Source organism: Astatotilapia calliptera, chromosome 3, assembly GCF_900246225.1.
Source record: "Astatotilapia calliptera chromosome 3, fAstCal1.2, whole genome shotgun sequence".
NCBI classification, from domain to species: Eukaryota; Metazoa; Chordata; class Actinopteri; order Cichliformes; family Cichlidae; genus Astatotilapia; species Astatotilapia calliptera.
The window spans coordinates 43,035,002-43,062,753 of NC_039304.1; the positions used below are offsets into that span (position 1 = coordinate 43,035,002).

Genomic DNA, 27,752 nt, shown 5'->3' on the forward strand with positions numbered 1-27,752 from the left:
CATCAAGTAGGTTTAAAAAGTCCTTTGCCAGTGGTTTAGTAGGACAACACACATGAATATCACCCAGGATTAAACTTTGTCCTACTTTGTCATTATTTCAGCCAAGAACTCAGAGAAGTCATGAACAAAGTTGCTGTTATATTTAGGTGGACGGTAGATCAGCGCACAGAGAACAGGATGACCAGGCTCAAACATATTCAGGTCAAAACTGGAGAAAGTGACAGGTGACAGTTGGCGAAAAGTATTTCTGTAAACTGTGGCCACTCCTCCACCTAGGCCCGTAGTCCTCGGTGAGTTAAAATACGAACAGTTTGGCGGTGACAGTTCTGAGAAAGCGCTTAACTCACCGTCACTTAGCCAGGTTTCTGTCACACAGAGGAAATCAACATGAACGTTTTATTTGCTAACGACCGAGCGTTAACAAGGGCGATCCTGGTAGGGTCCATCAGACCGGTGACAGCCATCCAGGGAACCGGTTTCAGTGGCCACAGATTCTGCGGATTCACTGCAGCGAAGACGAGGTGAGAGAAGGCGGGGACGCTGGATCTCCTCAGCCGAGCCGACCACAGGTGCCGATAGATACTTACTTAAATTAAATTTAAATTATATCAAATTGTTTAGTATGAAGCAATTGTGAGAGTTTTTACTGAGACCATAAAACTACATCTCCCTGATGATGACGACCATGACGACGATGTTTAAAGATGATGGCGAGTGCTTCACCAGATCTCAAACTGGCGTGTGCTTCCTTGAAGCTGCTCATGATGATGAATGATACGACCAGGATGATACATGATGACCAGGAGAATGATGGATGATGATAAATGACGATGGTGATGATGGCGAGCGCTTCACCAGATCTCAAACTGCGTGTGCTCCTTGAAGGCTGCTCTGTGCACGATGTTGTTGCTGAGAGTCTAGAAAGAGACCAAAGCAGAGAGCAGACGTCACTCACACAGAACAACATGATCCACCCGTGAGCTCAGGCTGTGAATGATTCCTCTCAGAGTCTGAGAAGAAACTCCTCATGTTGGCTCACCGCACACAGTGGATGGAGGGGTTGAATGGAGAGCAGCTGCAGTAACACATCGGTCGAAGCATCAGTGATCTGATTGTGACTCAGACTGTAACACAAACACAACATGTGGCTCTAACTGATCGCTGCACATTATATTACTGTAGTGTGTGGTGAACAGGCTGATGGTTGTTGGTGCCTCCCACAGGAGGATCAGTGTGTGACACTCACTCTAGGACTTGGACTTTGTGCAGATGTGTGATGAGAGGGAGCAGCAGCTGGTCAGTGAGCTGACAGTGACTGAGGTCCAGCTCTGTCAGCCCTTCACACGAGTCCAGCATCTGGACCAAAGCCCCGCAGACCCTCTGATCCAGCGTGCTGTGACTGAGATCCAGCTCTCCACCCAGGGCTGTACACAGGGACACCGCCCGCCTCACTGCGTCCCTCTCACTGTTCACAGGAACCAGAGACAGCAGCTGGAGGAGGACAGTGTTACTGACTCTAAACAGGACAAACAGAGAAACTGTCAGGATGCATCAACACCAGCGTGAACAAGGTTCTCTCTGGTTCAGACTCTTCGGTGGTCTTTCCCACCTGAGGCGGACCCTGTGGAGGACAGGAAACAGCAGGTCCAGCACGCTGTCCTCCACCTCACAGTCTCGCAGGTCCAGCTGTGTGTCCCGGCTGCCCTGTGTCAGGATGGTGGAGACGGCCCTGCTGTCATCAGCAGTCAGACTCAGAGGCTCAGTCTGATCCTCCTCCGGTAGCTCCACACAGGAGGAGCAGGACAGATCCAAGCTGTGCTGCAGAGTCCTCAGCAGGCCTGACGCTGCCTCCTGCTGGACGTCACAGGCAGCACAGCAGTGGATGAACCTCAGCAGCTGGTTCCTGTCAACACTGGAAAGAAACGCATGGAGACAGAAAATCTCAAATGATAGATGCTGCAAACAAACTGCTGGCTTCAATAAAATGTGTTGATCTTTAAAACTAAAGGATTTTAAGAACAGCATCTATGAACTAGCAGCAGACACATTATTGTAATTAGATGTTGGATTTATGCACAGCACTCATGTTATTAAGACAAAGTCACACTGAGCCCAGTTTCCCTGCTTGGGCTGATTGTGCAGGTGGATGTTAACAGATAACAGCTTTAAATGAATAAGGACTCTGTTCATCTGGTAACTCGTTGTTCATAATTTACTGCATTTATCAGATTAAAAGCATCATTTGTCAGCAGTGATGAAGAGTAAATGTCTCCTTTGTGTCCAGGAAGCCACAGAAACACAGCATGTAGCAGATTATTTTAATGGGTCCAGTTCAAATGTGTCTGCAGACAAACTTGTGATTTGCAGCCTTCAGCTTGTTGTTCGAGCAGCTGATAAAAGTAGCCCAGGAGGTGTAATGACAACACTTGATAATAACTATAATTAATACAATTAAATTGTTAATTCGACCAATTTTAATTCACTAAGATTAAAATGACAATAACGCTGATGATACCATTTGGTAAAACCACAAATGAGACACACAAATCAGAAGCAACAAGTCAGAGGCTGCAGTTTGGGAAACACTGAAGATCACCAGAAATGTTTGGGCCTCATTTGTAAACAAAATGATTTCCAATAATATATTTTTAAACAATTATCTGTATAATTAATGAGAAATTGCAAAGCTGACATTTGTAAACTTTGTAAATAATTCATGAATATTGTGTGACATCTAAAAACAGGACGGCTAATGCTAAGCTGCAGTGTGTTCAGCGATAAGTCGGCCCTTGGGTGTAAATAAAAAAAACAAAAAAACTTTTGATTAGTCTGAATTTCTTTGTTGTTTAGTAAAGTTTGTGTTGGATTAAAATACAACAAACGGCTCTCACTGTTGCCATGACAGCGGGCTAATGCTAAAGAAAAGCTTGCGTGAATCTCTGAGACTAAACAACAGTCGGGGGCGGGGCATCTGTGATGAAACCCTCGATGATAAGTAGTGAAATAAACATCTGGTCATCATTAAAGAACACATACCATAGTGATAACATGTTGTTTGTGTCATCAGAGTGTAATTATCGTCTCTTTCCAACTATGATATATAAGATAGGAAGCTTCACCACATTGTTGTTCGTACATGTCGCCACTATGAGCACCACTATCAGCGGCTCTGGAATTCTTTTCCAGGAAAACTGAACTCAAAGCCGTCTTCAAACCAGCTTACTGTCTGTAAACATCAACATGAACCAGTTACTGTTTGATCCTGTTTCCTGTTCTGTGTTTGCTACGGTGACCCTGGGTTGTTAGACAGGCGCCCACTAATAAAATGTGTTATTGTTGCTGTTGTTGTTATTATTACTGCTCTACCTTTAAATGATGTTCACTCTGCCTGCTGTTTGAAACTTTCCTTGTAGTTTCTTGTTCAACTGTTCATGTAATCTGTTCCACACTAACAGTAAAATGTTAGCTTGTTTTTGAAGCAATGTCATTATGTTACAATAAAGTGTGTTGTTCAGCAATCACACAGTGCAGCACAGAGAAACGAGCTCTAATATCGGACCTGAGACGAGAAACGCTGTCCAGCATGAGGAGGATGGACTCTACTCCCCCTGCTGGTATGGAGGTCCACAGCAGGTTCAGTCTGACTCCGTCTCCGTGTCTGAGGATGAAGATCAGAGCAGCACAGTCCACTGAGTCCAGCTGTCTGCAGCTCAGGCTGATCACATGACCGAGTGACCTCAGCAAACTGGGAACAGCGTGACTGTCGTGAGCTCTGTAGAGCTCTCTGATGGAGCTCATCACAAAGCTGGGACTGGGCCTGAAAACAAAGAGTTTATTTCCAACTTTGTTTAAAGGATCCATGAAGTGCTGATTAAAGATGAGACAGCATTTCAAATCCTCCTGATTAATCAGCAGAAACTGTGTAAAAGATCAAACCACATTCAGCACCTTTTAAACACAATCCTGTCCAGAAAGGGAAGCAGACGTGTGGTCTCCTCCTGTAAGAACAGGCTCTTCCTCAGGTCCACAGTGATGGTCGGAGCCGACGGCTGCTGCAGCAGATAGTGAAGCAGCTCCCAGCTCAGGCAGCAGGAGGTCAGGTCTCCACCAACCTTACTCAAGAAGGACAACGTCAAGTCCTTGTCCTGGGTTTCATGGAGGAGAGACAGAAGCTGCTGGAAGCTCTCTTCACTCAGTCTGCAGAGATCATCAATATAAAATAAGCTTTGAAGTAAAAATCGACATTTTATTTGTCCTGTGATGTTCAGAAAGACATTTACTTGACTGTCAGAGGACCATGATGGAGCAGCAGTGCAATGAGACCCTGAGCAGGGATGCAGGTCTCAGTCAGGTCTAACCGTCCGACTGTCCAGTATCTCAGCAGGGAAGCCAAACTACTGACAGCCCTCAACAATACTCTGTGTGATGGTCGGGCTTTCTTAGGCACAAGAGAAAGCTCTTCAACAGCCAGCCGACGGGCCGCTCTGCCTCTTCTTACCCACTGAGACAGCAGCAAGGACATGTCGATGGAAAGCCTGAAGAACGAAGAGACGAAAGAGCAGAAATGATGAACACCAAGAACTAAAGATTCACATAGAAATGATGTTAGAAGAGCAGGAGAGAGTCATGGTTTCACTTCCTGCCTCAGACTGTGTAGTTGTGTTGTGTGTCTGAAGAGCAGAGCGCCTCCTCTGGCAGACATCTTGCTGGGTGTGAGGATGAGATCCACTTTAGAGCCGCACAGTTTGAGAACTCTCCCCACAGACCAGCAGCTTTTCCTGTGTAACGCTCCTGTTAGCAGCAGCTGGAAGCCCAGCAGCTGCAGCAGAGACTCCAGCTGCTGGGCCTCCTCTCTGGATCTTACAGACATGGATGTGCACACACTCTGGAAGAACTCTGGATGACAGCTGGAACAAAGTGAACATGGGATCAGAGAACATGCTGGAAACGTTCTGCAGATGAAATCATCACGACTTATTTACCTGAGCTGTGAGATAAAAGGCAGACACTGCAGCAAACGCCTCACTTCACTCTCTTCATGTGAGCAGCCTCTCAGCTCCACTTGTTTCTTCTCTGGTTGGAGTTTCAGCAGCTCCAGGAGGATGGAGGTCTTTCTCTCTGAGAGCTTCATGATCCAGACTGCAGGAGCTGACTGGAAAACTGGCTGTAATGATGGAAGGACACTCAGACCTGTTTCAGTCTCACAGTCCTTCACATGGGAGCACAGATCCAACAGGAAGTCACTCTGATACTGCTTCAGATCATCATCATCATCCTCCATGTGTCTCTCATGAAGAGGGAATGTCTGATATGTGCACACTGATGCTAAACAGCTTCCAAGGATCTTCTCTCCTGTCTGCTTGCTCTCTCTCTGCTGCTGCACAGAACAGACTCACAAAGATCCTGACTGCTTCATCAGGATCTGAACACCCATCATATGCAACACTGGAACAATAAGAAGGAAACATTTAGAGATGATTTGATGTGAACTGCATTAAACACAGCCACACACTGCTGAGACTCCATCTGGTCATGTTTCCTGTCATAATGACGCTCCATGTTAAATTAAACATAAACGAGGAAACATATCATCTCAGTTGCAGCACATGACTAATTTTTATCCTCATAAAAAAAAATCACAAATATTTTAGAAATTTGTCAAAATTCCCTTTAAGAGCTCTTTAAATCAGAAGAGAGTAAAAACTTATAAATTAAGCAGAGGATCAAATAATTATGTCACTGCTGTAAAAAGGTACATTGAAACAGCTGAATACAGTGTTTATTCATTCATGTACGTCGGAGTATTTGGAGAGTTTAGGATGTTTATATTGCTTATGGTCACTGAATCCTGGTGTTCTTGGTTTAATGCAGTAACGTCTGTTTTCTACAATGTTTATATGACAGGAAATGCTGTTTGCGTTGGATTCTCTATGATGAAGGAGATGGCGAGCCACCTCTGAACCTCATCACCTCCTTAGCCTGAGCAGCTGCTCTGAGCTTTCACTGTGCCAGACGAGGAGGCCACGCCCCCTTTTCCAGCCTCCACCTGAGTTCACCTGTGTGAAAGCACAGCACCAAACAGCTTAGCTGCTGTGTTTCACTCAGGAGCACTTTGGAAGTGAACCTGACTGGACGTCTTTACTCAAACTGACTGACTACAAACCAGAGGAGCCAACGACAGAACTTCCAAACTCTTCAACATCCCAGAGACACTTTGCTGCATCATCAGGTGACTCCTTGTGATGAGGGAGCAGCTAAAGTAGCCTTGATCGCTTCAATATCAACACTGTGTTCGTGCTGTTTACACTCGTCTGTGACGCTGTGTGAAATATTCACTAGTGTTTTGTGATCATTCACATTTGATTTGATAGAAGAAGTTTCAGGACATTGAAGTTACAGCTCTGAGTGGCTCCAGCTGCTCAGTGAGTCTCTTCCTCTCTTAAAGCCTCAAACTCAGACTCTGGCCCTGCTCATTTAATATTCTGCAAACCTTCAGTGAGTTATGTTTGCACTGTGTGATCAATATTTGTATGTTCTGTATCACTTTGTGCGTTTTCCTTTTCCTGTCATGGAGACAGCTCAGACCTGCTGGCGTCTCCAGGTCCTGCTGAGCTTTCAGGTTATGTGATAAATGCTTTGGAAGTCATGGATGGGCCTCACTTTAGACCAGCTCACACAACATACTTCACTAACAACCAGTAACTGTCTGAATTAACTCAGGAATATCTGTAACACATGTACAACTTTATAAAGTGTTCATCCATCATTGGAAAAGTATCAGACTGCTGTCATTGAACATGTTATATTTGAGCCTCTTCAGCAAAACTTCATCATGTGTATCCATGTTATGAACGACATACTGAGGAGGAGTAATGCTTCATAAATGATGAAACAAGTATTAACTAACACTAATGCTGAAGAGTGTGCAGCTGTTATAAAGTGTTAGCAGCAAAACACTAAACATCAACAATACAGAAACACACAGAGGGGAACAACAACATCTACAACAGCAGCTTCACCTGCTGCTCACATCACACACGTGGAAATCACATATTTACTAACATTTTACAGTTAATTCATTTAGATTAAGATTTGTTTACACTGAAAATTAGACTCAATTAATATTTTCTGGTTCAGAAAAGTCTTAAACACAAAGATTCACATGTTAGTGGCCACGTTGAGCCTCCTGTCAGTGTTTAGTTTCACCAGACTAGCTCTCTGTACCTGGCTATATCACCATGGTAACAGATGCTGAACACAGCCTGGTGTAGATCAGGTTATGTTCAGTGTCAGATTAAAATCAGCTGTAAGTGACACATTTTCTCTGAGTCTTTTATGTCCAGTCTGCTCTGAGCTGGAGCTCATGATAACATGAACGTCACAAACTCCTTCACCAGATTGTGTGTCAGAGCTGAATGCAGCGAGTAACCTTTCATGTTTAAGTGGATCGAGGTCAAAGTGTCACAGCTGTCAGCTTACAAATAAACTGCAGCACAGAGCGCTCACACACATTCATTCATTCACATGTTAATGATTGCTACCAGCATCGCTTAGTCTCCTTTGATGCAGCAACAGTGTTGCCTGTGTTGTTATAGTTACATATTGTTTATAGCTCTGTGTCACCTGTTAATGTAACAATATTTCTTATTAATGGAGGTGAAATCAGTGGGTCTACTTTGTGTGGAAGAAGACAGAAATAACGTATGAATGGTCGTTGTGTGGATGTGGAGAAGAGAGGCCCCAAATGCAGGCTGAAGCTGAACATCCTGGATGACTCAAACTGTTTCCCTCTGCAGTGACAGCTGCTTGATGCTGTTTTGTTTTAAAGCCCATCAGAAACACATAAATACCTTAACAGTATGACTGCTGATATTTTAAAAATTGATGCACAAACAGGTCATGCACAATGGACTGAGAATCTAATATGCAGATTTACATTTATAAATGTCATGTAATGTCAAAATATGATGCTGATGACAAACAGGCAGCACAAGACAAAATCATCACTTTACAATTCATGGAGCTTCAAATATTTCCATCAGTTATTTTCACAGCAAATCTTCTCTTACAGATATTTGACTCATGTGAAGAGCATGTTATTTACCTGAGCTGTGAGATAAAAGGCAGACACTGCAGCAAACTCCTCACTTCACTCTCTTCATGTGAGCAGCCTGTCAGCTCCACTTGTTTCTTCTCTGGTTGGAGTTTCAGCAGCTCCAGGAGGATGGAGGTCTTTCTCTCTGAGAGGTCTATGGACCAGACTGCAGGAGCTGACTGGAAAACTGGCTGTAATGATGGAAGGACACTCAGACCTGTTTTAGTCTCACAGTCCTTCACATGTGAGCACAGATCCAACAGGAAGTCACTCTGATATTTGTCATTGTAATGAGAATGAAGAGGGAATTTCTGATAAGAGCAGACTGATGATAGCATGTTGAGGATCTTCTCTCCTGTCCTCTGTTCTCTATCTGCTGCTACAATGAAGAGATTCACCAACAACTCAGTTTGATCTGAGAGATTTCCTGATGACTGACAGAAACTGGGAGAAAGAAAAGGAAACACGATGTGATGATTTGATCTGAGCACAACAAACAGAAACAAGCAGCACTGATACCGTCCTAGATATGTCTCAGATAAATATCTCCAGCATTAAAAGTACATTAAATCCATAAGGTCAGTACTACAGTTGGTTCAATTATTTCTATAAAGTAACTCAACTGGATTTTAAACCACAATTGAAGATCACATGAAAACATTGAGTGTTTAATAAGTAAAACCAAAGAGCATACCTGAGTGAGTGGATGTGGGGTAAATGGTGTAAGAGGAACGAGCTCGCACTTTGACAGACTCTGTGATCACAGTGAAGGCAGACTTTCACCTTCCTCTTCCTCTTCTGCAGGACTCTCACAGCTCGGTCATACAGTTGTGTTTCACTGTTGACTGGGAGGTGCAGCTGATTCTCAGTGAAGTCAAGTAAACTCACGTAATCCACGTCCCCATCAGTCAGAAGAGAAATGGTCCACAGCTGGCGTGACAAGGAGTCACTCCTACAGTTGGAAGGTTGGTAGAGAACTTCATTAGTTCACATGTAATCAGCTGCTGAGAACAAAGTCTATTTGTGTAGATTCATGCTGAAACTGAAGAACCTTGTTCGCCTTTTTTCATGCAAAACTCCTAATTTGTGCAAAGCTGCCAGAGGCTTAAGAGGATTGACTCTGCATACGATATAAAGAGACGGGTGAGCTGATGTGAGTTTGCAGCCTTCAAGGTTTAGAAAGTAAATCTTAAACAAGTGTAAAATGTACATTCAAAATACGAACAGATATAGTCAGCAGAGTCACCGCAGTTTGAACAGGATGTAAGAATCATTCTGTCTACAGAAATAACACCATATAAGACACATGTGGAGCTTCAAATGTTAGAGATCCTGCAACTGGCTTTTGGGGCTGTGCAGGGCTCTCTCTTCTGGAAGATGATTGAATAAAAAGAAATATAAAATGTTTTGACCACTATGAGTCAGATTTTCTCTGTTCTATCATGGGGACAAAAGAATCGGGGTTTAATACCAATTTACCTCTTGTAGCAGTTTTTATCTCTGGTTATAAGGACAACTTTACCCTCCTAGGCTGTGGCGTCCACATATGGGGACATCACATTTTGGTTGCCTAATAGGGCTGCCACGATTAGTCGACTAGTCACGATTACGTCGACTATCAAAATCATCGACAACTGATTTAATAGTCGACACGTCGTTTGAAGGTTTGTAAGATCGCAAAAGACACAGGAATAAGTAGTAGGATTTAAGAGTGTAATAACGGACTGAAACAGAAGAGGGCAGCACTGCATGTACAAGGATGCCAGCTGCCGTTAAACCCCGAAGAAGAAGAAGCTGTATCCCAGAATTCATAGCACGGCCCAGCTCAGTTTCCAACAATGGCGGCAGCCACTTAGTTTTAATATTACTCTTATTATTCTTTCTGGGTCACAAAATAAATGTTTAACATATTTTCAGGCGAGAATGTAGCTGTGTAAACCTCAAATATCTGCTCAGTTTATCAAGACACCACATATTTTCAAAAGCGCTCCGACGTTTTCGGAGACGTCTGTTACCCACCAGCTCGATAGCTAGCCGGGGGCTAGGCTCACTAGAGCCGTGAGAACACCGGACTCCCAGCAAATCGTTTTCAAACCCACCGCCTACTCAGGTTAAACATGATATATAAGTCACTTAGATAATTTAAAAATGTTATTGTTTGGCTTTTTTTTAGTATCTTATTTGTTCCTGAGTAAATCGGTTTGGCTGAGATTAAAGTTATAGTTTTTACACAGCTGAATAAAGGTCAAGCAGACAGCTGATCATCAGAAGTGTGAGATGCTCGAGAATTTACTCCGGTGTCCTGTTATATTTTAGATAGCAAGGAGTTTATTAAACTTCACCGAAACAATCTGCAAACTTCATTGAAATTTAACAAACTATCATCTTGTCTTTATTTTTAGTTTGCACAGACCTTAAACACTTAAAGCTGTAAGCTAATGATAGTTATATAAGAGCAGATGCTGCTGGTGCAATAAGCTGTACGTTTTACGTCCAATGGATGATGATCTGATTAGTCAACTATCAAAATAATCGTTTGTGGCAGCCCTATTGCCTAGACAACAATACTAAGTTTTGCTCTTTCAAATGAACCATGTGGCTCAAAGGGGCACAATTGTTGTTTCTCATTTTGTTTTTGTACTCAGGAAAAATGCTGCTGTGTTCAGACACCAAATAAAGAGTTTTGTACATCATTACTCAATTGTGACTGTATAGTGTTCTACTATAAAGTCACAAGAGCAAAAAGAAATGTAAAATGCATGAAAGAGTTCAGGTGTTAGGAGGTTAATGGACTGATCATTGCTGACGTGTTTGGGTCTTGCTGTTTGGTTAGAAACTAAAAAACAAAGATACTTCTCTTAAATCTTAAAGGTTTTGACTCACTGTCAGCTTGTTTGTTGTGTTCAGGAGATGAGCTAATATTTACACTGAACAAAAATATAAACGCAACACCTTTGTTACTGCTCCCATTCCCCATGGGATGGACGTAGAGACCTAAAATTCATTCCAGATACACAATATAACCATCCCTCCCAAACAGTGGTCACAAATCAGTCCAAATGTGTGGTAGTGGGCACATCTGCCATATTGAGATAATCCATCCCACCTCACAGGTGTGCCACATCAGGATGCTGATCTGACATCATGAGTAGTGCACAGGTGTACCTCAGACTGCCCACAACAAAAGGCCACCCTGGAATGTGCAGTTTTTTGCGCTATTGGGGGTCTGGGGACCCAGAACCGGTCAGTATCTGGTGTGACCACCATTTGCCTCATGCAGTGCAACACATCGTCGCATGGAGTCTATCAGATTGTCAATTGTGGCCTGTGGAATGTTGGTCCACTCCACTTCAATGGCTGTGCGAGGTTGTTGGATATTCGTGGGAACTGGTACACACTGTCGTATACGTCGGTCAAGCACATCCCAAACATGCTCAATGGGTGACATGTCCGGTGAGTATGCTGGCCATGCAAGAACTGGGACATTCTAAGCTGCCATCTGCCCTGAACAATGTGAACCATGATTCATCCGTGAAGCGCACACCTCTCCAACGTGCCAGACGCCATCGAATGTGAGCATTTGCCCACACAAGTCTGTTACGGCGACGAGCTGGAGTCAGGTCAAGACCCCGATGAGGACGACGGGCATGCAGTTGAGCGTCCCTGAGACGGTTTCTGACAGTTTTTGCAGAAATTGTTTGGTTGTGCAAACCAATTGTTCCAGCAGCTGTCTGGGTGGCTGGTCTCAGACGATCTTGGAGGTGAACCTGCTGGATGTGGAGGTCCTGGGCTGGTGTGGTTACACGAGGTCTGCGGTTGTGAGGCCGGTTGGATGTGCTGCCATATTCTCTGAAACGCCTGTGGAGACGGCTTATGGTTGAGAAATGAACATTCAATGCACGGGCGACAGATCTGGTTGACATTCCTGCTGTCAGCATGCCAGTTGCACGCTCCCTCATTGCTTGTGGCATCTGTGGCATTTTGCTGTGAGACAAAACTGCACATTCCAGGGTGGCCTTTTGTTGTGGGCAGTCTGAGGTACACCTGTGCACTACTCATGATGTCAGATCAGCATCCTGATGTGGCACACCTGTGAGGTGGGATGGATTATCTCAATATGGCAGATGTGCCCACTACCACACATTTGGACTGATTTGTGACCACTGTTTGGGAGGGATGGTTATATTGTGTATCTGGAATGAATTTTAGGTCTCTACGTCCATCCCATGGGGAATGGGAGCAGTAACAAAGGTGTTGCGTTTATATTTTTGTTGAGTGTATATATATATATACATTCTAGCCTCCTTCTCCATGGAGGGTACTGCCCCTTGTGGCTGTTCAACTTGTAGCCAAGCATCTCACTGATCACTGCTGCCGTATTGTAGATCAGCTTGTTAGTGTCGGTAATCGTGGTTGTAGGTATTGTCCATAGTGCTGCATTAACATCATCTAGCAGACCTTCTGAGGGTACTTCACGTAATCTTGGTAACCGGTTACGGGGGATCCAGGTTTCAAGCTTGGCCATGATCCTATTTTTCAGGTCAGTTCCTCTCGCACTCAACGATCCTTCTCCTATCGCACTTGGGGCTATGTACCCAATCTCGGGTGGGGGTGATGATATCTCCCCCCTGACCTGGCGTCCTGACTCCTCCTTGCCGTAGCATTTGTGTTGTACCTCGTCAATCTCTAGCTGTGAGAGCAGTCCCTTCTTTCGAATGTTGGAACACTGAGCTACTAGTTGTTTCGCCGTCATTGTGGAGGTTGGGTATCGAAGAATCCATAGGTCCGTCATCCTATTCATCATATATATGTATATATATATATATATATATATATATATATATATATATATATATATATATATATATATATATATATATATATATAAAAACACCCAGCACGCCCATGCGGGCGGTTTATCCTTCAAGCTCGGGTCCTCTACCAGAGGCCTGGGAGCTTGAGGGTCCTGCGCAGTATCTTAGCTGTTCCCAGGACTGCGCTCTTCTGGACAGAGATCTCCGATGTTGTTCCCGGGATCTGCTGGAGCCACTCGCCTAGCTTGGGAGTCACCGCACCTAGTGCTCCGATTACCACGGGGACCACCGTTACCTTCACCCTCCACATCCTCTCGAGCTCTTCTCTGAGCCCTTGGTATTTCTCCAGCTTCTCGTGGTCCCCGTGGTAATCGGAGCACTAGGTGCGGTGACTCCCAAGCTAGGCGAGTGGCTCCAGCAGATCCCGGGAATAACATCGGAGATCTCTGTCCAGAAGAGCGCAGTCCTGGGAACAGCTAAGATACTGCGCAGGACCCTCAAGCTCCCAGGCCTCTGGCAGAGGACCCAAGCTTGAAGGATAAGCCACCCGCAGGGGCGTGCTGGGTGTTTTTATATATATATATATATATATATATATATATATATATATATATATATATATATATATATATATATATATATATATATATATTTACTGTATCTACAGGAATTTGCTAGCTTAACATGGTATTAGCTTAGTTCTTAATTGAAAGACTGGCAGTATGACAGCAGCAAGTGACACCAACACTTTCCTGCTCAGTTAGTCACACCTCAGTTAGTCAGTTGTATTCCCGAGGCCAGAGGAGGTGACATTTAAGTAAATCTGAAAATGTTGGCTCAGGATAACCATAAATTAGGTAAAAAAATTACATTGACAGTAATGGGCGATCGTGGCTCAAGAGTTGGGAGTTCGCCTTGTAATCGGAAGGTTGCTGGTTCGAGCCCTGGCTTGGACAGTCTCGGTCGTTGTGTCTTTGGGCGAGACACTTCACCCGTTGCCTACTGGTGGTGGTCAGAGGGCCCGGTGGCGCCAGTGTCCGGCAGCCTCACCTCTGTCAGTGCGCCCCAGGGTGGCTATGGCTACAATGTAGCTTGCCATCACCAGTGTGTGAATGGGTGGATGACTGGTTGTGTAAAGCGCTTTGGGGTCCTTAGGGACTAGAAAAGCGCTATACAAATACAGGCCATTTACCATTTAATGACACCCGGATTAAATCAACACCAGCAAGTAATACTGTCAGAATTAACAAAGCGCTGGTTGATCAAGAGTGGCAGCAATCTGATCTTGTGGAGGGAAATGTTGTTTGGTAGTGGAGTGAGTAACCAAATGCAGGTCTCAGCAGGCATAAGTCAAACTTAAAACACAGCTTACCCAGCTAACACAGCTAACAAGTAACCAAACATGGCAAAGAAAAACCAGACACCGGTGACTCAAGTTAGCAACTTGGGAAACAAAACTGAACACAATACATACAGGACAAGAGACAGAATAACCAGTATAAAACACAAAACTGACACACCAAAGTAAAATTATAATGTAAAAACTGGTTGAGAAAGGCAATTCTTATTGGTTGTGCTTGTATCTCATGCTCAGTGGTGCAGTGAAACTACACCAACACCCTTTGTGCAGGTTTTTGCACTAAGGGTGTTGGTGTAGCTTAATTTTAGCTGATGCTGACTCTCAGAGAGAAGCTGACCTTGCAAAATAAAAAATACATACTGGGACGACGGAGACACCACACGAAAACAAGCAAAACGTTTTTGCATTAAAAACATTTCCTAAGAGTATTTAACTCTTACCTTCTGATGAAAGTAATGAAGGTGCCTGAACTGAGGGATTTCCTGTTGGATGAAAGAACATTTTGAATCATGGCCTCTTAAAAGTGATTTATTAATTAGATTAGATAGTAATTTATTAATACCTTGAGTGGGTTCCTCCGAGAAACTCAGTATAATGTTGTGCCTGCATATTGCATTACTGTGTTGAGTGTCTCTTTTCTCAGACTGACCTTGACTCATCATCTCTAAAATGGATGTCGCCAATTCTATCACATGGTCAGTAGTATATGTCTGCACCATCAAATCTATAGTTTCCAGTCTGTTTGCTTTCTCCAGATGGCACTTCCGAATGGTAGTGAAATCACCTACAGGTACATTCTGTAGGTACCAGTGGAAATGTTTCAGCTCCTCTTCTCCCAGATTCTGCAGCATATACAACAGCTGCTCATGTACAGACCGTTCCATATTGCATCTATAGACACATTAAAAACATCAATGCAGAGACAATGTAATCTTTTACTAATGTACATTTACAAAGAAATATGTAATATTTCTTACTTTTTTGAGAAGGTTATGTATGTGTGGTTTTTTAGGACTACAGTGAACAGGGGGGGTGCTTGTTCCACAAACTGCGGTTACAGTACTTTTGCATATAAAATAAAATCTGTTACATTTCATGTCTTGTCAATGATTTCACAAAACACTGAAAAACCCTATTAACATGAGATCCTTGGGCAAGATACTAACCCCAAATTGCTTTCCGATGCATCCATCGGAGTGTGAATGTTAGTCAGAAAGCACTAAGAAAAATGTGTTTGTGTCAATGGGCACAAGTTATATAACGCGCTTTGAGTGCTCAGAAAAGCGCTATATAAGAACTAATGCATTTACCATTTGAATCTGGTGACTTCTGGTTAGGCCAGATGGAACAGACCCATCATAACTTTACATATGAAAACAGATTTTTTGGTTATCATAACATTAGATAAAATAAAGACTTAATAGATTTAGTGAGTGAAAAAGAAACAGTCTGCAGCCTACATCTATTGCAGCATAACTAAAGGGAGGATTCAGGGTCACCTGGTCCAGCCATAACTATATGCTTTAGCAAAAAGGAAAGTTTGAAGCCTAATCTTAAAAGTAGAGATAGTGTCTGTCTCCCGAATCCAAACTGGAAGCTGGTTCCACAGAAGAGGGGCCTGAAAACTGAAGGCTCTGCCTCCCATTCTACTTTTAAATACTCTAGGAACAACAAGTAGGCCTGCAGTGTAAAAGCGAAGTGCTCTAATAGGCTGATATGGTGGTGACTGTGCTGAAGAGGAAGCGTGTGTGTGGATTACGCCCTCTCTCTGGAGCCCCTTCCAACTCACTGCACATATATGTAGCACTGAGTTGTTCCCTGTTGTAAATAAACTGTCTTCTTTTGATTGCAAAGAACTCTGTCTGCACGTGAGTCCATCCAGTAGCCATGACACTAAAATTAAGTTATTGACTTGTTGAATGCTTTGACATAACTTGTTTTGGTTAATTATTCAGTTTTGTTTACCAAGCGTTATTTTGCGATCTTATTAGACAAACATGATGCTCGTTCGGTTAGCTTGCTAGATCTGGAGACTTGGAGCTGTTTCTTTGGTGAGAAAAGTAACAGTTGCAGTTGCTAAACATGCTGAAATGCTTGGTCACCATTGTTGTTATAATTTTGTACCAAGTCAGCTGCCTTAAACGAACAGTATGGATTAAATCCTTTAGTTTCATGAGTGGTGGGGACGAGATTACGATTTATTACAATTATTACAAGTAAAGAAAAGTGGAAGCAATTAAAAAAAATCCCTAAAAGTCAGCTGTGGTGGAAGATTCTAAAATAAAATTGCTTCTGTCAGATTCAGAAGTGTTTTCATTAAAATGTAAACATTAGGGACAACGTCTGATTTAACAGCATGTTCAGGACATAAATATAGAAGTTGTATTTTAATTTTATAACAAGTTCAGCTATTAAAGTGCAGAGCAGAAAATGGGGAAATGTTCAAATGGAGCAGACAAACTTAAAGAGAACAGAGAAGAAAATTCAAGGATCTCAAACCTTTAAAGAACGAAGTGCCTCTAATGTCTGAGTGTAAAGATTAATTCAAAAAGAGCCCTGCTGCTGCTCTTATTCCAGATTTATACTCACATGTGCTAAAAGACGGAAGACAGCAGCCTCGTTGGTCCAGCTGTGAGTCCGTCGCCGTGAACTATGGAATAGCAAATTTGTGCTTTTTGTGCTGGAACTAAGCTGCATACAGCTGATGTTAGCCAGGAAAGCATTACCTTGACATGGAGCTTCAGACAAACACGATAATTTCAGGTCAGGAAAGAGAATTGAAATTTTAATGAGGAACCAAACACTGAAGAGCCATTTATAGGGAAATTAGAATTGAGCAAAAGCAGAAATGGATCTGTGTGGATCAGCTGCACTTTGACAGAAACTTTTATACCGAGAATATTTCCTACATATTTTAGACATGAAGCAAAAATGTATTTGATTTCTTACATGTTCATGGACGGATGGACGTGTTTAAACTGCTTCAATGTCCCATGTCTTCTATTTAAGTATGTCTGTCTGTGCTGATTTGTCGCCCTCTCGAGGTCAAAACACAAAGTGCATGATGTCAGAGGTCAAAGGTCAGAGCTCCTGTCGGTCTGAGGGCGGCCTCATGCTGGAGAAGGATGAAGGAGTCTGACCTGAGCCAGTGTTTGACATGAACACATCAGCACTGCTGTCAGTGAGCCTAACGACAGCCGTTAGCATCATTTTAGTGTTTCAGTCATTTAAAAACACTTCCTGTCACTGTGGAGGTTAATAACCATAACCATTTTAGTCTCTTTGCATCTTTAAATGCAAATCCATCCAGACTGTAGCAGAGCAAAAGAAGGTGGAAGCTGTTCTATGATGTTCCTGTTTCCAGCTCAGACGTGTTAAACGCTGCTGCTGTGCTACATTTGTCACTTCCTGCTTTCACTACCATCCATGTCAAAGTGCTGATGTCATCTTAACACTTTAACACTACGTCTGACATTTATTCACTGTCATCACAAACACACACAGCTGGATTAGCACCCAGACAAAGGTCTGAAAAGCTGAAAATCAGCATTTGATTATTATTATTACATATCCTGTTTTTGTGGATGCACTTTTCTTTCTGTCAGTGCTGAAGCAGACGTCACTGATCACATGACTCTGAGGGATGTTTCCAGTACGTCGCTGAGTCTGAGCCATGAAGATTTAAGGCTCAGCTCTGAAGGCAAAGCAGGTCTGAGCCTGTGTTAGCAAGCTGTACCTAATAAAGTGGCAGCAACGACTAAGTCAGTAATGATCAAAGCCAGCAGGGGGCAGCACAGAGAGGTGATGTCATAGAAGCAGGCTGACATCAGACTGCTCATATTCCACAATCTATACCTGAAATAATCATCAAACACACGGCAGAGCAGAAACATGTGGAAACATCTGGACCTCAGTCTCAGCCTCAGACCTGCTCCTCTGCTTCCTGTTTACAGCGCACACATCATGCTGTGTACTGAGAGTCATGTGGTCAAAGTGAGGACCTGGTACTCTGACAGAGAGCTAGCACAGTTATCCTAATGTGTGACATCACTTCTAACCAGAGAGCATTCAGCTTTCACAGCAGCCAACATCCTGTCACACTGAGCATGTGCAAACACAGCAGCCAACATCCTGTCACACTGAGCATGTGCAAACACAGCTCTCAGCTTCCATCACTCACAAGCTCCAGCCTCCACTTAAAAGCCCAGAACAAAGCTTGTGACCAACACAGCGCAGACAGAGGTGATGTCCACACTCTGTTTCTGGGTGGGAAACTCACCTGTGGGTGTGGCTGTTCCTCCCCTACAATCTGTGATGTCACAGCTGCTAAATTAGACTGAAGCCAGACTCAAACAGAAAACAGCCTCAAAGACTCAGAGAGAGCGCTGCTCCATCTCTGGACCCAGATATATGTTCCACCACCACGCTGCAATGAATCCTGGGATAGGGTGGGCCCACCTGTCCTTCAAATCCAGGGAGAAGGAGGATGCGTTTGTGGGAGCCTGGGAGCCTGGGATTCTGGACGGCCTTTGTGGCCTCGCTGTTGTGTCATCAACCTTCAGAGGAAGCAAAGGCTGAAATCAAACACAGCCGCTGACTTCAGGTGTTCTGCTCTGACAGCTGCCATGTGTCACAGCCTGGATCATAAAGCCATCAAACTTCACTCAGCTCCAATAACAACATCAGTGTTGGTTGTCCACAGGATTCATGAGCTTTAACCATGATAGAAGCAGGAAGTTAAGATGAACCATGTTGTGACTGAAGGACAAAGCTGAAACCTACAGATGTGTACAGATGTGTCAAGCTTTGGACGTAAACACAGGGGGAAAACGAAGCAGGAGTCATGTTTGGAGGCTCACTCAAATCATCCCAGCTGACAGTAGAAAAGTTTGACTTTTAAAAACAGCAAATGTATTTAATGAATCATTTTTAGAACTTCAAAGCACCACATCTATATACAAGCTTTACATGAAATGAAGCAAATGCAAACTCAGCTATCATCTATGCAAATACTTTAAAGTGTTTCCACTACAATCAGTTTCAGTGTTATGCAAGTTAGCATATGACAAATAAAACTGTCACAAAGTCAACATTGCAATTATATGTATTTTCACATGACTGTAAAACTTGATTATTGGGCTTCATTTATGTGCTGAACAGTCATTTTCAGAGTAGTTAGTAAATAACAATTAGCTTATGTTGTTCATGAGACCAAAATCATCTCACTTTGGTAATGTAAATATAATATGGCCAATATGAAAGTTATTGTTACATTAATCGTTATTGCTTATTACAGCAGTGAACTTGAACTCTGTGTCGAATACTGAGCTTCAGTAAAGATTCAAGTTTTAGTTATTTATATTTCCTATCACCTTAAATCTTCACAGTCTCTGTTACGCCTTTTCCATTAGTACTTAGCTCGGCTCATCACAGCTCCACTTGGTTCTTATGGTTTAAGTGTAGGAGAGGAAGACAAGAGCGAGTGAGGGAACATGAGGTAGAGCACAGACATGACAGGCTGGGGAAACATGATGGAATAAAACACAAGGAGAGGAAACCAGGCACAAGGACTCACACAACTAAATAAATACAGAGGGCAAAGACACAAGGGAAAATATAATAAACCATACTGGACAGAATAACCTAGGAACCATAGAATACAAGTGAACTCAAAAATAATAGAGAATTATCAAAATTGCATGAAAATTCAAAACACTGCATCAAAATGGGGGACCATGATAGATATAGTGGGATTCATATTAGATTCTTTATGAGTGTGGGTTGTTGTTATTCAGCCTGGTTCTATGCACCTGTTTTTAGCTTTAACATGTCTGCACAGCACTGTGTAGGAGTGTTTATTACAAGCACACGAACAAGCTCTTGTTTCACTGTTTACAGAGAGGAAATCTGCTTCTGTGAATCAGCCTGCAGTACAGAAAGGAGTTCCAGCAGAACAGCTCATTCCTGTGGTCACAGTCAAAGGAATGTGTTGCTAAGCAGCAGTTATTATTCCATGTGTGGAGTTGTTGACTTTTCTTTCTGTGACTCCGCCCAGATTAAAGAGTGGACTTTGGATTTTCCTCTTTTTCTGTGACTGTTACTGTCAGGGGTGCAGACATTTGTTCACAAGTAAGAGAAATAAGACACTGCAGACCGACTCAGAGAGTTTTAAGACATGCGCATGGGTGTGTGCCTCTCAGCAAAATCACACACACTCAAGCGCAGGCTGGTTGCTTTATTTATAAGGCAAAATGGGTTACATAGTACTTCCTCTTTTAACAGAAAGGGGAAAGTTCAGACATTATCTCAGCTTATCTGACCTCTACACACAAACTAAAAATAAAAACATAGAAGTATATCATGCTTATCTGACATCACATACACTGGGTTAAAGAATACATCTTATATCATGACTTGTCAAACATCTCAGACACTGAAGTAAGGAATGCATTATGTTCTCCTTAACAATAAGCTTGGTTATGTGAAAATATATGAACACTCGATTATAAGGCACACTTGATTATACTTGATTTCATAAAAATCCTCTCACAGTTACACAAATGTGATCCTTCACCATCACTGACTGTTTTCAGATGTTCAGGAGTTTGTCTCATAGCAAAAAATATTACCTTTATCAGGTTCTGGGAAGATATTTTAAATATTCACTAAACTAACTTTTTTATTTTTGTCACAGTTTGAAGTTTAGGATTTATTCTGTTTGTAGTAATATTGACTCCTAATATGCACAGCTCTGCTCCACAAACACAACATATCATTCTTTGATTTCTGCGGTCAAATGTTTCCTTCCAGGAGTGTCACTGCAGGGAATCAAACCTGGTCCTGCAGTTTGTTCCTCCTGACATGTATCTGAGTATAAATGCAGTCTGTGCTCATTAACTGAGGCTGTCCTGCTTCTAAGTTCACCTGCTTTAATTTAAAGGTGACATGAATCCATGTAAAGCTTTCAGTGAGAGTAAACACAGAGAATCAAAGCATCAACATGAAGAGTCTGAGAAACTGAATCAAGCACATGAACAAAGACTTCCTGACTCTGACTGAACACCTGAAGTCCAGTCTATGAGATGAGCTGTGAAGGTGACTGTGAGCCAGTAAAGATCCACTAAACTCTGCTGTGTTTGAAACAGCTGCAGGATTTTCAGCCTGAGCTGAATCGAATGAATGAAGCTGTGTGTGAGCTTTAAAAGAAGAAGCCCTGTTAGAGATGCTGCTCACTGACAGGAGAATTCACGTCAAATCAAAGGTTACTGAAGAGACAACTCATTATAATGAAGCTTTCATCAAGCTGGGTATTATAGTATCTGGGGTCTTGCCACTTTGATACAAAGATCCATTAATTCTTAAATCAACAGATTTAATGCAGACTAAACGTATTCTCTGTGTTTTTCTACGTTCAATAGACAATCTTATGTGCTGCGTTCACTGACTCCATCCTCTCTGACTGTTACTGAAACTCAGCAAAGCCACCAACTGACTGTACTTAACTGCTGTGGGAAAAATAACAGAAAAAAATAGAAATGCAACAAACAAAGGGAATTTTGGGGGGCTGTGATTGTTCCTTAAAAAAAAAAAGAAGAAAATTCAGTCCCTGGTGAGGGAGGCGGGCTCTAGCCCCTAGTGATGGGATTTCTGGCTCTTTTTAGAGAACCGGCTCTTTCGGCTCGGCTCACTAAAAAGAGCCGGCTCTTCAGGTTTTGGTTGCTTTAATTAATTTATTATTAACAACAATATAAAATTATGCACAGAATGAATTACAAATGTAAAAAAAAACTATTGTTTTATTTATATATGCTTATATATAAATATATGCAGTGGCCCCTAGAGACAAAGCACGTAAAAACTCAAAAACACATTTCTAGCATGAACTGAACTTCAAAGCAGAGCTACTAGATCACTTAAATTACACAATTGAAAGCATGTGTGTATTGTTTGTGTATTTATACACAGGCACTCAAATATATTCAAATAATTTAAAAAATGTTCATTTACCTGTTACTACCACACACCAAATCTGGTCGTTGGTACTTCCTGGCTTGTGTAGCCACCAGGTAACAAAAGCTCAACACTGCCCCCTAGCATCCTGGAGCACTTCTGTTGTGTTTTGTACATGTTTTGTCCTAGGGCCCGTTCTTCGTACGTCGCTTACTACATCCAAGATCAAATGACACATCCAAGATCAAATCATCGCGCTAACCGTGAGCTCGCTAATCCGGTTCCCCGAACACACCTGCTGTTGACGATTACTACAGCTGGACGCAGGAATGTGACATCACTGGGTGTCGTAAAAGGGGCTACGCATCGATAGTAGAAACATTGATCGGCAACCCGCTGATTGGTCGGCGAAAATGTCGAAGGGGCGTGCTCGGTATTTTCCGGCAGCAGAGCAAGAACTCTTGAGTGAGGGATTTCAGGAGTTTCAGAGTTTAATTAAAACGCAAGAGAACACTGCAAAGGCTGCAAAAGCAAGGAGAGAGGGCTGGCAGAAAGTTGCTGACAAATCAAACTCGTAGGTAATTTAATAATAATAATAATAATGGATTGGATTTATATAGCGCTTTCCAAGGCACCCAAAGCGCTTTACGATACCACTATTCATTCACTCCCACATTCACACACTGGTGGAGGCAGCTACGGTTGTAGCCAGGCTGCCATATCGCGCCATCGGCCCCTCTGGCCAACACCAGTAGGCGGTAGGGTAGATCTATCATATGACACTATATTGTCCAATATCATATGGCATTATATTATATTATAATATGTTATATTATATCCCCTTTCACATTAGAGCCACAACAGGACCCACAAGAACATGGGAACAAGTAAAGGTGGAATACAGGAGTATTCTACAGAATGGTAATATTTATCTCTTAGATTGCTTTTCGTCTCTTGGCAAGGTAATACTGGCCTGTAATACTCTATTACTCTGTTAGTTTGTTCATAACAGCAACCAAGAAAAGGGCAGAGGAACAAAAGACAGGTGGTGGTCCTGCACCCCCTCGTCAACAAGTTGGTTAAGTAAATAATACCCTCACGGGAATATCGATATCTCTCAATGAGCACACTGTCGCGCTGAGCTAAAGGATCCTGTCTGTCCCGCAATATACGCTGAATTCTGAAAACTCTCCTTATCAATCTTGCACCTTCCGCAATGGGCTGCTCGCGTATACGGACAGGACATGGCTGCGACAGGCTTCCCAAATCCACCTTCGCTTTTATAGCCGTGGTCTCTCATCTTGATTACACAAAGTAATTTGCAATTACTACTGTGAAATATGAATTACATCTGTAATAATCACATACATGTAATAGAATGTTAATAGTACATTTCCCTTTTTTAGGAAATGACCTGTATGTATCTGTGTGAAATCAATAAAAGGATCAAGTGCTGCATTATCTTTAGTTACATTGATAATATTTATTTATGGTGAAACAGTGGTGGAATATCGCTGTTGCTTTCGTATAAATGAAGCGGACATACCTGCGTGGCCGCGATCTAATCCTGTTTACATAAAGTAAACCTGCTCGGGAGCAGGTTTACGCTTACGGCTCTGTTGCTATGGCAGCAAGTCCCGGATGAGCTTCGGGGAACCGACTGATCCAGGATCACGCGAAATCGTCAACAATCTAATCTGGCTAACCTACTTAGCGAGGTACGAAGAACGGGCCCCTAGTGGCCACCGTAAATATACTTTTATTTATTTACTCCACATAAAATGTAATAAATAAATCATATAATACAAAAACCAACTCTTCACATTTCAACTTTTAACTATTTAAATTTTCAGCTTTTTCCTTTTAGACAAACTTAAAGTGAAACAACACAAAACGCTGCAAACCACAACACAATTAAATATAAATATGAAAAAATATGAAAACAAAAAGAAGATGCACATTCTCTGTCATATGGACCTGCATGAATAAACTTTCTGAATCCTTTATCATCTGCAGCGGAAAATAGTTGTGGATGATTACTGTACCTTTATATATTACTATACTATACTATACTATACTATATTATACCTTTCTAATGTGACGTTGTTGTCCCTGGCTCTCTTTCTCTCCCTCTGTCTCTGTTCCTGTGCTACTGCGAGTGTAACTACCGCCCCTCCTCCCCTTCCCAGCGTAAAGCACAAGGCTCACGTGCGGAGTGAAACAGAAAAAACGTGCGAGAGAGAGAGAGAAAAAACACGTCTCCCAATAAGGAGCCGGCTCGCGTCGTTCACTTCAAAGAGTCAGATCTAAGAGCCGTTTCGTTCGTGACCGACACATCACTAGTGGCCCCTCAGGCCCACCCACAAACGACTCTGGGTTTTTCCTTCTTTCCCAAACTTTTTCTCTCCTGATCTTTGTGTCTTTCCTGAAGCTGATCGTCTCCATGTGAAAGTAAGTGAGGCAGTGTCTAAAGTTTTCCTGACTTACATCAGCTTTATTCAGCATTAGTTCTTCTGTGAAACAGCAGCAGAGTTACCTGATGGTCAGCAGCTGACACATTGAATGCGGAATGAAGTCGTCCAGAGAGCCGCTCCAGAGACTCTGAGCTCTGGTCTTTATACTCAGAGAGAGAGGTCACAGTTGGTTTCATAAGCTGTGTCCCAATCCAGCGTCCGCACGCTCTGGAGTACGCGCAGTTCGCGTACTAGGTACAGCGCGTACTAGGAAGTACGAGAAGTGCGAATGTGACAGCAGAGTGAAGATGACCCCCCACCCACTTGAAACGTAAAGGCAAATAGGCGGAGCGATTAGTGCTATTTTATTTTATAGGTCATTCAAATGTCACCATCCCCCCAGACTGCTCCAAAACAGACCAAAATGGTCTCCTTTTTTAGTGCTACGTTTGTGCAGATTTGTGCAGGTAAAATTAGTAGGGCAGGGACAGTTAGCAGGGCAGGGATAGCTCAGTAGGTAGCGTGGTTGCCCCATGATCGGAAGGTCGGGGGTTCGAAACCACTAAATGGCTACCCTGAGGTACCCTCACTGCTCCCTAAAAGGTTCACTGAGTGAATGAGTCAAATGCAGAGAAAAACAAGTAGTTTCCCCACGGGGATCAATAAATATTAGCGTTTGTGCTGCTACGGTTTATGAGATATTCTGTTATGGTACTACTGCTGAAACATGTCTTTTTAAAATGACTTTGCGCTTTGTGTGTTCACTTGTTCAATAAAGTTTTGTTAAAAAAAACTTGTGTTATTCTATTTAAGCAGCTAAATTTGTAATGAGTGTAATTTTTTTTTTACTTCAATTTCTTCACTTCCATCACTTTTCATTCATAAAACTACGATGCAAATCTTGAGGATTTTTTTCAGAGTGGATTAAAAAAACTATTGAAAACAACATTTGAACATTTTACACTCCCATGAACAATTTTTGAGAAACGAACAAGCTAGCAGTCTTTTGCATCAAATGCACATTTTTTGGTAGAAATTAGTATTTATTGGCATTACTGTGTCTGAAGGATTCCTAGAACAGCGTGTTAAATCTGATTTCTGAACAAGGTAAGCTTACATTTAAAATACTGCAGCTTTAGTTACTGAGTTAATACATGATATAGCTAACTCTCTGGATCAAAGGGATTTTTTTTCAATGCTAAACATTTTACAGCAATTGCAAATTTGCAAATCGAAGAATACAACACATGTTAATGGGCTAAACACTCAGACTCAAGTCAATAAAACTCACAAATTAAATAGCTCCATCGTGAAAACAAGAATTCAACAAAATATGAAAGTGTAGATTGGGGGAGGGGTATGGGCTCAAAATGTGGTCATAAATATTTTGTACTTGTAAAAAAGATTTGTGTGTGCGTAAAAAAGATTTGTGAGTCGCCAGCAGTTCAGCGCAGGTTTTGAGGCAGGAGGGTGAAACACCATCTGGTGCAGGGGCTTTCCTGGGCTTCTGTTTCTGAAATAGAATCCAGGAATTTCCTTTCCAGGGTGGTGATCTGGTCAGCCAGCTCGCACAGTGCGTTGTTTGGCCTGAGGAGGGATGTAAACTCCGGCCAGCATGAAGGAAGAAAACTCCCGCGGTGAATAAAACGGTTTACATCCATCCATTCGCTTCCTCTTATCCTTTTCAGGGTCACGGGGGGCGCTGGAGCCTATCCCAGCTGTCATAGGGCGAGAGGCGGGGTACACCCTGGACAGGTCGCCAGTCTGTCGCAGGGCCAACACACAGGGACAGACAACCATTCACACTCACATTCACTCGCACATTCACACCTAGTGACAATTTGGATTATCCAATTAACCTATCCCCACAAGTTGCATGTCTTTGAACGGCGGGAGGAAGCCGGAGTAACCGGAGGGAACCCACGCAAACACGGGGAGAACATGCAAACTCCACACAGAAAGACCCCGGCCTGATGGTGGAATTGAACTCAGGACCTTCTTGCTGTGCGGCAACAGTGCTAACCACCGTGCCTAAAACGGTTTACAATTGATGAAAAAAGTTTCCAAGTTTGGGCTGCAGTATTTCTGTAACACTGTGACATCAGTCCACCAACCTTCATTAATGTAGAAGCAGACTCCACCACCCTTTGTTTTCCCTGAGAGCTTCGTTTCGCAGTCCACCCGGTGAAGTTGGAAGCCCAGCAGATTTAAGACAGCGTCTGGGACTCACTCACTGAACCAGGTTTCAGTGAAGCAGAGTTCAGCAGAGCCTGCAAAGTCCTTGTTAGTCCGGTTTAAGAGCAGTAATTCGTGGACTTTGTTTGGAAGACAGCGGAGACGCCGACATAGTTTCATTAGCGCACCAGCGCGACTCCCCCGTCTACGTCTCCTCAAGGAGCCACAGAGAGCTGCTGCGCATCCAACTAAAATCTCCCAAAAACTTTCTGGGTTTGTGAAAAATGGATAAGAACTATTGTGACACGACTGCCTGATGTTTAGCAGTTGATCTCTGGAGAAAGTGATGTGGTCTGAGTGACCAAAAGCGTAGAAAATAAACAAAAACAAGAAAAGTGCGAGAGAGCGCAGTACCGAGGCTGCCATCCGTGGCGCCATCTAGAAAGTTTCTTTCGTGGAGATACAGTGGCTTTCAAAAGTATTCGGCCCCCTTGAACTTTTCCACATTTTATCACATTACAGCCACAAACATGAATCAATTTTATTGGAATTCCAAGTGAAAGACCAACACAAAGTGGTGCACACGTGAGAAGGGGAACGAAAATCATACATGATTCCAAACATTTGTTACAAATAAATAACTTAAAATTGGGGTGTGCGTAAAAAAAGAATGATAGAGAGAATAAAAATAGAGCTTTTACTGAGCTCCTGCTGTCACTGACTGCAGCACTTTTCTCTCAAATGGAATAAGGAAGTCTCTGAATACGTCTCTATGAGCTTTTACTTTGAAGGTTGAAACCGAAAGTAAAACTTTCTCATTACAGCTGGAAAGTTAGAGCCGTGTGAGTTTTTGGGTGTCGGGTGGAGCAGAGGTGGGACCAGGTTATAGTCTTTGTCACAGGAGG

The 27,752-nt window shown here is 42.7% G+C and overlaps 1 protein-coding gene and 1 long non-coding RNA gene across 2 annotated transcripts; both read right to left on the minus strand.

Moving 5' to 3' along the window:
• Positions 1 to 851: 851 nt before the first annotated feature.
• On the minus strand, positions 852 to 5,281 carry LOC113014869 (uncharacterized). The gene is made up of 9 exons (XM_026156662.1): positions 5,191 to 5,281; positions 4,644 to 4,896; positions 4,281 to 4,535; positions 3,949 to 4,197; positions 3,560 to 3,817; positions 1,610 to 1,912; positions 1,247 to 1,516; positions 1,040 to 1,124; positions 852 to 917 (listed from the first exon to the last, which is right to left on the minus strand). The coding sequence occupies exons 1-9, from the start codon at positions 5,279 to 5,281 to the stop codon at positions 852 to 854; spliced, it is 1,830 nt and encodes a 609-aa protein (XP_026012447.1).
• Positions 5,282 to 14,639: 9,358 nt separating this feature from the next.
• Positions 14,640 to 17,783, minus strand: LOC113010230 (uncharacterized). The gene is made up of 3 exons (XR_003270305.1): positions 16,859 to 17,783; positions 14,832 to 15,160; positions 14,640 to 14,751 (listed from the first exon to the last, which is right to left on the minus strand). It is a non-coding gene; the product is annotated as an uncharacterized LOC113010230 (long non-coding RNA).
• Between the last annotated feature and the right edge of the window lie 9,969 nt (positions 17,784 to 27,752).

Excerpts from the sequence above, each read along its gene's own strand:
- LOC113014869 (XM_026156662.1), bottom strand. The coding sequence starts at position 5,281 with ATGGAGGATGATGATGATGATCTGAAGCAGTATCAGAGTGACTTCCTG. Across the intron at positions 1,517-1,609 it reads CTCCACAGGGTCCGCCTCAG|AGTCAGTAACACTGTCCTCC; the intron begins GTGGGAAAGACC and ends TGTCCTGTTTAG. Across the intron at positions 1,125-1,246 it reads CACAAAGTCCAAGTCCTAGA|TCTGAGTCACAATCAGATCA; the intron begins GTGAGTGTCACA and ends TTTGTGTTACAG.